This window comes from Zeugodacus cucurbitae, chromosome 5 (assembly GCF_028554725.1).
Source record: "Zeugodacus cucurbitae isolate PBARC_wt_2022May chromosome 5, idZeuCucr1.2, whole genome shotgun sequence".
In the NCBI taxonomy this organism is placed as follows: Eukaryota; Metazoa; Arthropoda; class Insecta; order Diptera; family Tephritidae; genus Zeugodacus; species Zeugodacus cucurbitae.
Genome location: NC_071670.1, coordinates 61,756,669 through 61,769,286, shown reverse-complemented (window position 1 = coordinate 61,769,286; position 12,618 = coordinate 61,756,669). Strand labels below are relative to the sequence as shown.

Here is a 12,618-nt window from a genome sequence, read left to right as displayed (position 1 = left end):
CGAAAATCAGCAAAATCGGACCACTGCCACGCCCACAAAATGGCGAAAACCGATAACACTTAAAGTGCCATAACTAAGCCATAAATAAAGCTATGGAAATAAAATTTAGTATGAAGGATTTTACTATGAAGAGGCATATTTGGATGTAATTTTTTTGGGGAAGTGGGCGTGGTCCCGCCCCCAAATAGGTTTTTTGTATATATCTCGCAAACCAATAGAGCTATATAAACCAAACTTTCTGTAGTCGTTTTTTTAGCCATTTCCTTATACAGTCCAAAAATTACAGAAATCGGATAATAACCACACCCCACTCCCATACAAAGGTTAGGTTGAAAATTACTAAAAGTAGGTTAGCTCACTAACCAAAAACGTCAGAAACACTAAATTTCACATAGAAAATGGCAGATAGAAGCTACACTCAGATTTTTTTTACAAAATGGAAAATGGGCGTGGCTTCGCCCACTTATGGATCAAAAACCATACCTCAGGAACTACTCGACCGATTTCAGTGAAACTTGGTTTGTAATAGTTTCCTTACATCCCAATGATATGTTGTGAAAATAGGCCAAATCGCTTCACAACCACGCCTACTTCCTATATACCAGAACTTAGAAGACGATCTGAATCGTTAACTTTACAATATATAAAGTAAGCATTAGTGAAGATATCGATGCAGAACTTTGCACAAATACTACGTTTATAGTGTGGCAGCCCCATTCTAAAAATCACCGAAATCGGACCATAGGTTGTCAAGGCCCCATATATCGAACATGAGGACCTCGGTACTTCTAACCTAATAATATGGTTTCCAACTTTCAATGGACTTTAGACAATATATATGACGAATATGTGGGTCAAATTGTGTATTTTATAATATTAATAAAGTTAAATAAATAAATTGCGAGAGTATAAAATGTTCGGTTACACCCGAACTTAGCCCTTCCTTACTTGTTTTCCAATTTTTTTTTTCTTTTAAGAAACCACATTTTTATAGGTTGATATATCCCATCGTGACTAATTCTTTGTTATCTTTTCATACTAGAGACAGGTCTTCGTCGAGATCATCCAGTTCTGTCTTCGATATGTTTTTTTGTTGAGCTTTCTCTTCTACGTGGTGCGTTCAAAAAATAACGAGAATTGTAAAAATACAAATATCACGGGTTTGGAGGGTCCAATTGCTCGTCAGGCATGACTCCATGTTATGAGAACCTTAAAAGGCCATCGATTTAAAGCATACAAGAAATCTCTAAAATATTAAAAAAAAAAGTTTGAAAAGTGTTTCGACGATTGGAAGAATTGCTGTCATAAGTGCATAATATCGAATAGAGACTATTTTGACATTAATGTATACGAATTAATATTTTTTTTCAAAAATAGAAAATTCCCGTTATTTTTTGAACACACCTCTTATGTTCAGATTTCAATTTAAAGGCTTTTTGAAGTCTGTCTATTCATTCTTTCTTCATACGTCCTTTGATTTCTGGGCAATTTGTCTGTATTTAAGAATTAATTTAGAATGTAACCGCTTTTCGAACCCTTTCGCCACAAATTTGTTTAAATAAAAATTGTTAAATTATCCTAATTGTGGCACCCTGTATATATAAATGTGTTGCAATGGCATTTAGCTGCGAGCTTTTTTGCAGTATAAATATCCATATATACAATGCTCCATTTCCTTGTGGTTATTGTTGAACCAGCATTTACCACTAATTTAATTGTTGTTTTTGTTTGTTTTTTTTTTTTCATTTGCTTTCGTTTACTTTTTGTTTATTTTGTTTCCACTTTACGTAAATGCAAAATGCAAATACTGTATTAACACCTTTCGCCAGAAGCGCACTTCGCGACGTTACATGACATTGCATTAGAACTTCAAGCAAAGCAAATAGCAAAATCTAAGCACCACACGTGCTCTGCTTGTGTTTGTGTGTGTGTGTTTGTGGAATAGAAGCAGCTTTGTTACCGCAAATAGCAACGTGGGAATAGCACAGCTGCTGCAGCGCTTTTAGTCTTTGTTACGGGATTTTTTATGCGCTGGGGCAAGTGAAGCAGCGAGGAGAGAAAAGAGAATTTTACGAAAATTAAAAGGATTATTTTATTAAATCATAAAAAAAGATGAAATTATATTAATAAATACAAAAATTTGAATTTTCCTACTAAATGCAAGGATTTTAGTTGCTCATACGCCATGCGGCACCGTGATTGTTAGAAAAGGTCTTGAGTAGTTTACCAAGAAGTATGTAATAAAATTATTTAATAAATGTATACAATTAAAATGTATTTAATGTAATACAGATAGCTCTATAAAAATAAAAAATTCACTTTATTGTGATTTACAAGACGTGTTCAAAAAATAACGGGAATTTAAAATTTTGCAAAAATTATAAAAAATGTATAGACACGATTTTGAACACACAACATTAGTATAGATGAATCAAAAAATATTTTTTTTTTCCAAAAATCGAAAATTCCCGTTATTTTTTGAACACACATCATAATGCAATTTGTAGATTTTTAGTTTAAGCTCTTGAGAACTGATATATTCGGACAACATATTTGAAGTTCAAAGGTTAGAAGAAAACTCAAAAGCTAAGCTAATCAGAATGGTATTCGCCCAGAAGATATAGCACAGAAGATGATGGAACATCCTGAGTTAAAATTGTCCTCAAGTGCTCAGGTGATTATGGTGGTGAAGACAAGGAAACTTAGAAAAAGCCAGATTTAGAGATCATAGTTTACTAAATTTAATTGGGTGCATTTATAATAAAGGATAGATGTTCTATTCGTAATGCAGAAATCTGTCCAATTGAGATTGAAACCAAGTGCTCGTTCTTCAGACGAAATGATATCAAACGTTTTAAGAAGAGAAGCTAGAGTGATTTGAGAGTACTTACTTATACCAAATCTGTTAGAAGCAGTAAGGATACATTCTAAGAATACATCGACTACTCAACTTGACCATATCGGGAAAATTAGCGGATATGCTAAAGCGAAATCTATATTAGATTTGATATCCATTAGATATCCACAGTTAGTGGATAACAATAGTCGAGACTGCTTAGAATACAAATTAGAGACGAGAAACGAGACGACTTTGTGAGTGAGTGCCGAGCAGAAATTACTTCGCGCTCTAAAAAGGCTCGGAGTTGTAGAACTGTAAAATAATTACAAAGAAGACTACTGACCATTTATAACTCTGGAAACTTTGCTTTAAAGTCATTAAATACTTAAAATTCTTCGAAACAAAAGCTCTAAAGATTTTTTTGAACCATTCTTCGGAGACTCGGAAACCCTAACTGAAACATTTCATTGAATATGAGATTACTCCTAAGCGTTTTGAAGACAGTTGGTGTCTTAAGTATGAAAAATTAGACTTTTATGCACTTTTTTTTCAACCTAACATTTTTTCGAGAAATTTTCGTTTATTTTTTTTTTAAACCATTTGTACTAAAAAGCCAACCAATAGAGATATAAGAATATACATATGTCTGACTCATTTCAATGCAAAAATGCAAACAAAAATACCGCATGGCTTTTGATCTCAGAAAAAACTAATTTGAAGGTCATTAAATGTCAATATATTGCAGTCTAAAACAAATATTATATATTTTTATTTATTTTTTAATAATTAATTACACGCTTAATCATTTACAAATACAAAATATTTGTTGAATTATGCCTACAAATGCAATTTAAGGGAAATCCGGACAAATTAATTCAAAATGCTGAGAAAGAGCAATAATATAGCACATAAAATAAAAAAAATTATAAAAATTATATTAAATAATCGTACAGAATACTGCCCTCATCTCATTATTGCGCCTTCATTTTCGGTATTTTCTAAAATTCAAACAACTGTTCAAACGGAAATAAAGTCAATATTTGGTTAAAAACACACACGCTACGCTAAGCGCAGAAAACTTGAGAGAAGCCTCAACAGAAGTTTCTAACAGTCGCTTAAACCGAAGATAAAAGTTGTTTGTATGAACCCTACTAATTAAATATGCCGTCATGCGAAAGACCAATGCCGCACGGTACTTCACGCTGAATGCCAAAATGCCTGCCAAATACCCGAAATGAGATAGTTTCAGTCGAAGAGTCGAGGTGTCATTAACTATTAGTGAAGTAGCGGAAGTTTTCAATACCGCATAATTATTAGAAAATACATTTTTTAATAAATATAGGTTTAGTAGCATAGAGAGCCACAACAATGAATACGAAGTACGTGACCTTCTGTCGTTGGTTGGCCGTTTTGGTGTTGTTGCAGACCTTCATGCCTCCGGGAGCAGAGAGCAAACCCATGCCTGGCAAGAAAACCAAAATGGGTAGGTTGAAGTAACAAATAGGCAATATATCCGATTCTAGGTGGCATTTAACTACATTTTAGTATCGCCTAACGGTTAAAACGAAGATGAAGTTCAAAGTGAGGTTAGGTCGCATCAATAAGTGGTCGATGCTGTCATTTTGAAATTTCCATAATTTTATTCAAGAAAATATTTGCAAATCTCCAGAGCTGCCATTCAGATTATTTTAATTATTTTGTTTAATTTTTTTTTTATTTTTTAATCTTTATTATTTTGTATTTTTAATTTTTTTTTCTAAATAAAAATCAAATTTATTAGCTCTCAGCGCTATAGCTGGTTTGACTGCGGGCCATTTAATAGGACGCGCCACCGCTAATCGTCCAAAAAAAGAGAAGTTCGATATGAGCGAACATTTGCCACCGAATTGTCGAAAGGAGGTTAGCACTAAATGTGACCCGCAGGATTCCAAGAAATTCATTACAATTGAACAAATCATATGTGATCCCCTACCCAATCAGCAACCACAACAACAACAAATTGTAAGTTCACAAACAGGATCAACTCAACAGCAACAACAAATGTTGTATCCTAATTTATATGTGCCGCAGCAGCAACAACAGTATCTGCAACAACAACATTCTCAAATGCAGCAACAATATCTTCAACAGCCGCAACCTCAACAACAGCAACTGCAACACCAACACTTTCAACAACAACAACCTCAACAGCAACTTCAACACCAACACCTACAACAACAATATCCGCAGCAACCTCAGCAACAACAACCGCAACCACAACAACAACCACAACATCCTGATTGGCATCACTCTCCACCAGTTCCCCAAGGACAGCCGCAGCAGTTGAATGCCCAACAACAACTATCTTACCATATTCCAATATATCCTCAAATCCCTATGACCGGATCTCAACAACCCGCTAGCCAGCAACACCCCAGCGCTCCACAACAAAATCAGCCGTCGATTGCTCAGCAACAACATCCCGTTCCATGCGCAAATCATTCGATCGCGCAACAACCTCAAAAGCCTGTGGAAACAGCCCCTCAAACTGTACAAACCGTACAAACCCCTGCCGCGGCGCCAGCACCAACTCCAACGGCGATGGAGCGTGCAAAACCATTTGTCGCCTTTATTAAAAATTTACAGGAAAAAGTGGCAAAGCGAAAAGCTGAACAAGCTGCTCGAGAAGCTTCCGCAGATGGTGTTAGAGACTCCTACCTGCGGATACAACAAGCCGTTGAACAGCCGAACCCAACGCCGCAAAATACGACCGAACAAGTTGCAAACGCTGCTGCGGCACAAGCTGAAGTAAATCGTTAATTCTAAGACATGTCATTTGTAAATATTATTTCTACTTTTATTTTTGTAGCAATTTGTCCAGCCGTCGTTGGTAGTACCCGTTCAACCGGTTGCGCCATCTATTCAGCAAGTTCAACCAGCTGTTGTTCAACAGCCGCCTCCAGCTGGCTTCCAACAACCCGCTCAGCCAATCGGATTTGTCCAACCTCCACAACAAGCTGTGCAGCAGCCATCAGCTCCAGCGCCCCAAACAGTTCAGGTAGTGCAACCACTACAACAAGTTCAATCACAACAGCCAGTTCAACCAGTCCAGTCCGTACAAATACCTCAAACTGTGCAAACAAACCAAGCGCCACAGTATATACAAACTGTTCAACAACCGTTGCAGCCGGTTCAAGTCGTTCAGCAGCCTCAACCAGCACAACCTGCTCCAGGCACTTCGCAAGTATTTGTTTTGTCGAAGAAAACAGGTTACTTTGGCAAGTCCTCCACCGACCGCATACTGCAAACCAATCTCGTCTTGATGATGATGATGGCTTTTCTACTCATTTGGTTCCAGTAGATCCTTCGATGCTTTCTTGTGTGTCATTTTAGTTGAATTTCATTTGAGAGGTTTACTCTAAGCTTGTTAAGCATATAAAGCACCAATCCGTATTAATTATAGTGAATAATTTGAACGTTGTAATAAATAAAGTTCCGTACAAAAAAATTTCCAATAAAAATTGTATCTTTCGACTTTATACTTTCACTTAGACTATTTTCTATATTGAATACTCGATCTTAATCATTATCAGCAGTTTTGTACTACACCGGGCCGCGTCTATAAGTTGAAACCAGTTGAAGATTTCAAGATTCGCCATCTCTATATCTACTTGTTCCTTCCATCGGTCGCCCATCCATTCCATTAAGTCGTCCTTTACTTCGCTGGCTACCAGGAGTCATATCGGAAGCTGGAGCTGGAGCTCGAGCGTCATTTCGCAGTTAAAGCGGCTTTTGAGAGCTTCGCGCCAAATTATTCAATCGAGCTTACGAGTCTCGGATAGAATACGTCAACTGACACCTCTATGAATACAAAAGAGTAGATCGTTCATATAACTGTCGGGTCCACGTAACCAGAAGAGACCCATTTCAACCATAGCAAAAAGTGAAAGATTACTCTTCGCAGACCTTTGAGATCTTATTTAGAACCATCCACACCTTCTAGATTCTAAGTAATCAAGTGCTATTCTATGACGTAGTACCCAAAGCTATAATTTCTGTTCCCAGGTATTGCGCTGGTATGCAGAAGAGATCTCTTTATATGAATCAGTAAGCAACGAAGTACAAGATCTTTGCGTCACTGAGACACTAATATACCATATAGATCGATAGTGCTTCATGTCATACTCCTTCGTGAACCCTCTAAACAAGGAACGAAGATCGGCCGATCAATTTGTATATAGAAGAGTATTCGAAAGATATAAATCATAAAAATATAGAAATAAATTCTACTTCGATAAGATTCTAAAATACCTTAAGGTCCTATCTTCACCTGCCGACCTCATCTCTACACAAAAAATACGCAAAAAATAAACACACACACATACGTTTTAATCTAGGCCAGCAATTTTGGCATGCAAAAGTCTACCGAATGCCAAAAAACGCATACAATTCACCAATCGCTTCTACACAGATGAAATAAGAAAAAGGCAACAACTACTACAAAAACGTAAGCGATTAGTTTTCGTCCAGATTCAATGAATTGATAGAATTCGTTTTGCCGATTCGATACGAATAACCTAGTTTCCATTTGAGGCCGGTGCAAAATGAAAGCATTTGCAACTGTAAAAAAACGCAACAACAGCAAGAAGATAACTACAACCAGCGCCAGTGAAGATTATTTTTTTGTGCTCTCATGGCACTTCCGACGCAACACGAAAATGTGGCACGTTTAAAACCGAAAATTTTTGCGGCAAATTAAATTAGGTTTTTTTTTTGGTTTTTATACCCCTGTACCAATAACTTTCCAAGTTCCTAGATACCCTATATGGGGACCTCAGTGTCTGTATATCGAAAATATCAGTCAAATAGCTTAACGCTTAAAAAATTAAAATAAAAAATCGGTTCAGTCCATAACACCCATGTACTCAATATACGATATTGGTTCTCCGGCCAGATATTATATAGAACAATAACAATCGGACAATGAGTAAGTATTTACGTATTTCGTAACGGAACTGTATTACTTCTATGACCGTCTGTCTGTATATATACGAACTAGTCTTTCAGTTTTAAAGATATCGTTTTGAAATTTTGCAGATGGTATTTTCTCTTCATTTGTCGGAACTGCCGATATCGGACCACTATATCATATAGCTGCCATACAAGCTGAACGATCGGAATCAAGGGCTTGTATGGAAAACTTCCGCATTTTACTACATATCTTCACGAAATTTGGTGTGAGTTATTGTTCATAGAAATAATTTAATCTCCGAAAAAATTGTTCAGATCGGTTCACTATAGCATATAGCTGCCATATAAACCGAACGATCGGAATCAAGGGCTTGTATGGAAAACTTCCGCATTTTACTACATATCTTCACGAAATTTGGTGTGAGTTATTGTTCTTAGAAATAATTTAATCTCCGAAAAAATTGTTCAGATCGGTTCACTATAGCATATAGCTGCCATACAAACTGAATGATCGGAATCAATGGCTTGTATGGACAACTTCCACATTTTACTACATATCTTCCCGAAATTTGGTGTGAGTTATTGTTATTGAGATCGGTTCACTATAGCATATAGCTGCCATATAAACCGAACGATCGGAATCAATGGCTTGTATGGAAAATTTTCGCATTTCACGTGGTATCTTCACGAAATTTGACATGGAATACTGCTTAAGGTAATAATATAATCTCCGAAGAAATTGTTCAGATCGGTTAACTATATAACCTTAATGTTTCTAGCAAACAACCCGGCTAAAAAGAATTAGTAAAATGTTTTCTTTTTTTTTACTTACTTTTTCTTACGTCTTTAGATTTGCTCAAACATATAGTTACTAAAAGAAATGCACCTGTGAAGGGTATATTAGCTACGGTACAGCCGAAGTTAACGTTTTTTCTTGTACTTAACTCTTCCGTTTTGGTTTGAAATACATACACTTGTAGGCGGTGAGACTTTTTGGCACGTACGCTGACCTTTAATAATTGTTATTGTTGCTAATTTTGCTTCGGCTGCGAGATTGTCAAGCATTGATAGCGAAGAATTGCAATGCCAAAGTAGAAATTGTGGGTTCCCGTATGCACACACACATGTAAGCATAATTTTTGTTCGCCAGAGCGTTTGTATATGTATCTATGTAATTTAAAGAGAAAACTCCGTTAAAAGTGAATTGTATAAAAGTGACCAAAATGTATGACTAAAAGCCATTTACCACACTTTGCTTTAATTTTTAATAGGAAACATTAAAGCCGTTAAATTTGCTACACATTTCCTGTGGCTGTCCGCTAAAAGTCACACACACCTCCACACTCATACATACACATCCTCAACACATACGGCAAACACATTTATCAGCGTCGGCAAGAGTTCATTATCCTTTTTTTGCTCACACACATGCGAACGTCCTTGGGAAAATATTGTGTTACATTAGCGACTTAACACGGGAGAATTTCCCAAAAGAGAGTGACTAAAAAACTAAAATAATGTATACTGTTTGGGCTGGTTTTTGTAATACTTAAAATGCCTAAGTTGGGTACTAATGTTACATATTATATATAAGCAGTTTACCCAGTCAAAGCGTATTAATCGAAAATGAAATTTGAAGAGCCAATTGTGATTCGAGTGTTGGATTAACTCTACGATTTTGGATTTCAGTGATGACGAATATTTATACATATATGCTTCGATATATTAGGTTGTAAAATCTCTCCGCTTTTTTGCTCTGTAATCGGATTTAGTTAAAATATGTGCCGTTTCGTTCGATAATCTGTTTCCATCCAGACGGCAACTTCATAATACCCCCTTGTAAAAGCCCCCTCCTAATTTGCCAAAAACTTGGACAGCCACAGGACAGGGCGTTCGCCATGGACAGGAGCAGGTGGTAATCACTTGGCGCTATGTCCGGTATATTTGGTGGATGCGATAAAACCTCCCATCCGAGCTTCCGTAGCTTCTGACGAGTCTTCAACGAAGTGTGTGGTCTGGCGTTGTCCTGGTGGAACACTACACCCTTCCTGTTGACCAATTCTGGACGCTTCTGGTCGATTGTCTGCTTCAAGGGGTCCAGTTGTTCGCAGTAGATGGTAGAATTAAGCATCTGGCCATATGAGAGCAGCTCATAGCGGATGATTCCCTTCCAAACACACAGCAAAACCTTCCTGGCCGTCAATCCCGACTTGGCCACTATTTAGGACGATTCATCGCCCTACGGCCACGACCGTTTTTGCTTGATGTTGTCGTATGTGATCCATTTTTCGTCGCCAGTCACCATCCATTTCAAAAAGTTCCGCTTCGAGTTCGTTCCATTTCAGCAAAATATCGCAGGCGTTGATTCGGCCCAGAAGGGTTTTTTGCGTCAAATCATGCGGCACCCAAACATCAAGGTTTTTTGTTTATCCAGCCTTCTGCAGATGGTTTAAAATGGTTTGGTGACTAACTCCCATCTTCTGGGCGATGTCTCGAGATGCCACATGCCGGTCTAACTCGATGAATGTAGTTCACTTCTTACACATACATTCTTCTAGGCTCATTTAAACACTGGATATATCTTGAAGAGTTAGACAACTTTTATTTAATCCGATTCCTATAAATCTCATTGTAGCGTTTTTGAATAATCCTAAAACAAATAATTTTAATTTGAGCAGCTCTTTCAAAACTCTCCAAGCTCTTAACTGAGCACTGAGCAACAAAAAAAAAATAATTAAAATATCGCATGCGATTTTTTGCATTTGCTTACTGGGTTAAATTAAATTTTAGTTAAAATAACACACATACTCATAAGTATATGCGAAATATTTAAATAAATTCCTTGTGTTTATGGTTTATTCATTTTATTTTTGTTAATATATAGTGTAGTATGTATATACATATATTGGCATTTCATCGTTGGTATTTCAGAAAATATTTTGCTCATTAATCACGAGAGCACTGCAGTGTCATGCACAGATTGCGGTTAAAGCCGTAAAGTAAAAAATATATTTATATACTCGTATGAAGGTATACTCTACATGCGCGTAGTTGTTGTTATCTTACTCGGGTCGAGGTTTTGTTGAATTGACCAGAACGCTGATAAGGATCGTTACACACATAGTGGATTGTACATTTTTTGGAAGCCTACATTTTAAACACCATTTTTTACATTCATACGTCCATGAATGGAACGCTACAACAGTGTAATACTAATGCATTAATGTAATATTATGTGTTGTATCGAATGAAGAATTAAAAGTCGCATGATAGCGACACAGATCATTGAATTTGTAGTTGATTGTTGTACATGAAGATTTTGTTGTTAAATACGATTCATACGAATTTTAGTAATTTTTTCTTTCGATTTATGTTAAATATTTGATTTTATAGATTACTTAAGGATGGTTAAAGTAAAGTAAAGTTAGCTATTATAAAATATGAAAAGATTCAGTTTGGATGGAACAGTACTGAAAAGAATATTAATAATTCAAAATTGGTAGTCATTCTCCTTAAGGATAATGAAATATACGTGTTTTAAAGCTTCTTTTCATAAGTGTAAACTACCCCAGACATTGATTTCGTTTGATTATTCTCGACTCTGCTCATCACCCTTCAACAACATTACAAAGATTGAAAGTATCTATTCTTGTAGAAAATATAGAATTGCTCCATTTTTATACTCATAAAAATCGACCAAAGTACTTAATGGTTCACCTATAGTCCATAACAAATCGGTTGAGGTGACTTATTTTGACTCCAGCTAGTTCGCCTGAGCTATTTAAGGTACATAGTTATGCGAACCAAGATCTTACTCTTACGAAGGCAGTCCAGAAGGACGGTAGAGATAATTTCCCCTCTTTTTTTACGAAAACACTTCAGTAGTCGAAACTCGTCAGATGGTGGTAAATGTTCAAAACGGAAGATGAACTGTAATATTCAGAATTGAAAATGCTCTGTAATCGATTGTTTGAGTTCACCGTAGCTTTTGGTAAAAATATGTCATATTTGTCAATGATTTTATTTTAACCTTTCAATAACACTTTCAGTAAAAATATTTTTAGAATCGAAGTTCGTCATTAACTTATCTGCTACTGTTACATATCACAATTGGACTACACTTCTGCTATTAACCTTTCAAAACAATATCATTTAATCCATAATGAGAGATAACAGTTTTCGTTCCTCGAGGGAGCAAAGGGGCACAAAAAGATTTCTCCATTAATTATAATCTTGTGCTAGATCTATGTGCCTCTTGATTTGGCTCCAACTTTTTTGGACCTGAACTATGTCGATGTCCGAAATTCTTCTGCAGGTTAGAGCGGGTCAGCCTTTCCTTCGATTAGTTTGTGGATTCCAAGCGATAGCGTTCTGGGTGATTGTATCTGGATCTCGTCTCAGAACATTTCTGAGTCAGCCCCATTTTCCTTTGAGGATTTCGGCCTACAGATGTGTTTGATTTGTGCGTGACCATAAGTCCATTTTTGAGACAGTTCAATGCATTTTCCTAAAGGTTGACAGCTAGCAACCTTGTTTCAAAAAGAATCGTTTTTTATGGGAGTATCATCAATATTCTTCGAAATATGTAGGTGGTTATACGGCGGGTATATTATTATAGTTGTGAGGTAAAAAGATGACTTCTAGTCGGCGTTCTCTGATATCTACCCAATTCTAACACTGATGCCTTTAAGCTCATTTTTTCATTTATCAATGCTATCACTATTAACAGGGGTAAATAGACGATTCATTTGAGCAAAGAACTTACACTCACTCACAACCCTCACAAAATTTATGATAATTTCATCTGCACTAGACTGACCATTAAGTGT

At 36.4% G+C, this 12,618-nt stretch overlaps 1 protein-coding gene across 1 annotated transcript; it reads left to right on the top strand.

Annotated features, from left to right (window-relative positions):
• The first annotated feature begins 4,088 nt into the window (after positions 1 to 4,088).
• On the top strand, positions 4,089 to 6,339 carry LOC105208923 (uncharacterized). The gene is made up of 3 exons (XM_011179023.3): positions 4,089 to 4,322; positions 4,620 to 4,840; positions 5,688 to 6,339. Exons 1-3 carry the CDS (start codon positions 4,208 to 4,210, stop codon positions 6,177 to 6,179), a joined length of 828 nt encoding a protein of 275 aa, XP_011177325.1. The 5' UTR covers positions 4,089 to 4,207; the 3' UTR covers positions 6,180 to 6,339.
• The last annotated feature ends 6,279 nt before the right edge of the window (positions 6,340 to 12,618 follow it).

Bases quoted from the DNA above. Each gene is read 5' to 3' on its own strand.
- LOC105208923 (XM_011179023.3), top strand. From the start codon at position 4,208: ATGAATACGAAGTACGTGACCTTCTGTCGTTGGTTGGCCGTTTTGGTG. The intron at 4,323-4,619 runs GTAGGTTGAAGT...CAAATTTATTAG, and splicing joins TGGCAAGAAAACCAAAATGG to CTCTCAGCGCTATAGCTGGT. The intron at 4,841-5,687 runs GTAAGTTCACAA...TTATTTTTGTAG, and splicing joins AACCACAACAACAACAAATT to CAATTTGTCCAGCCGTCGTT.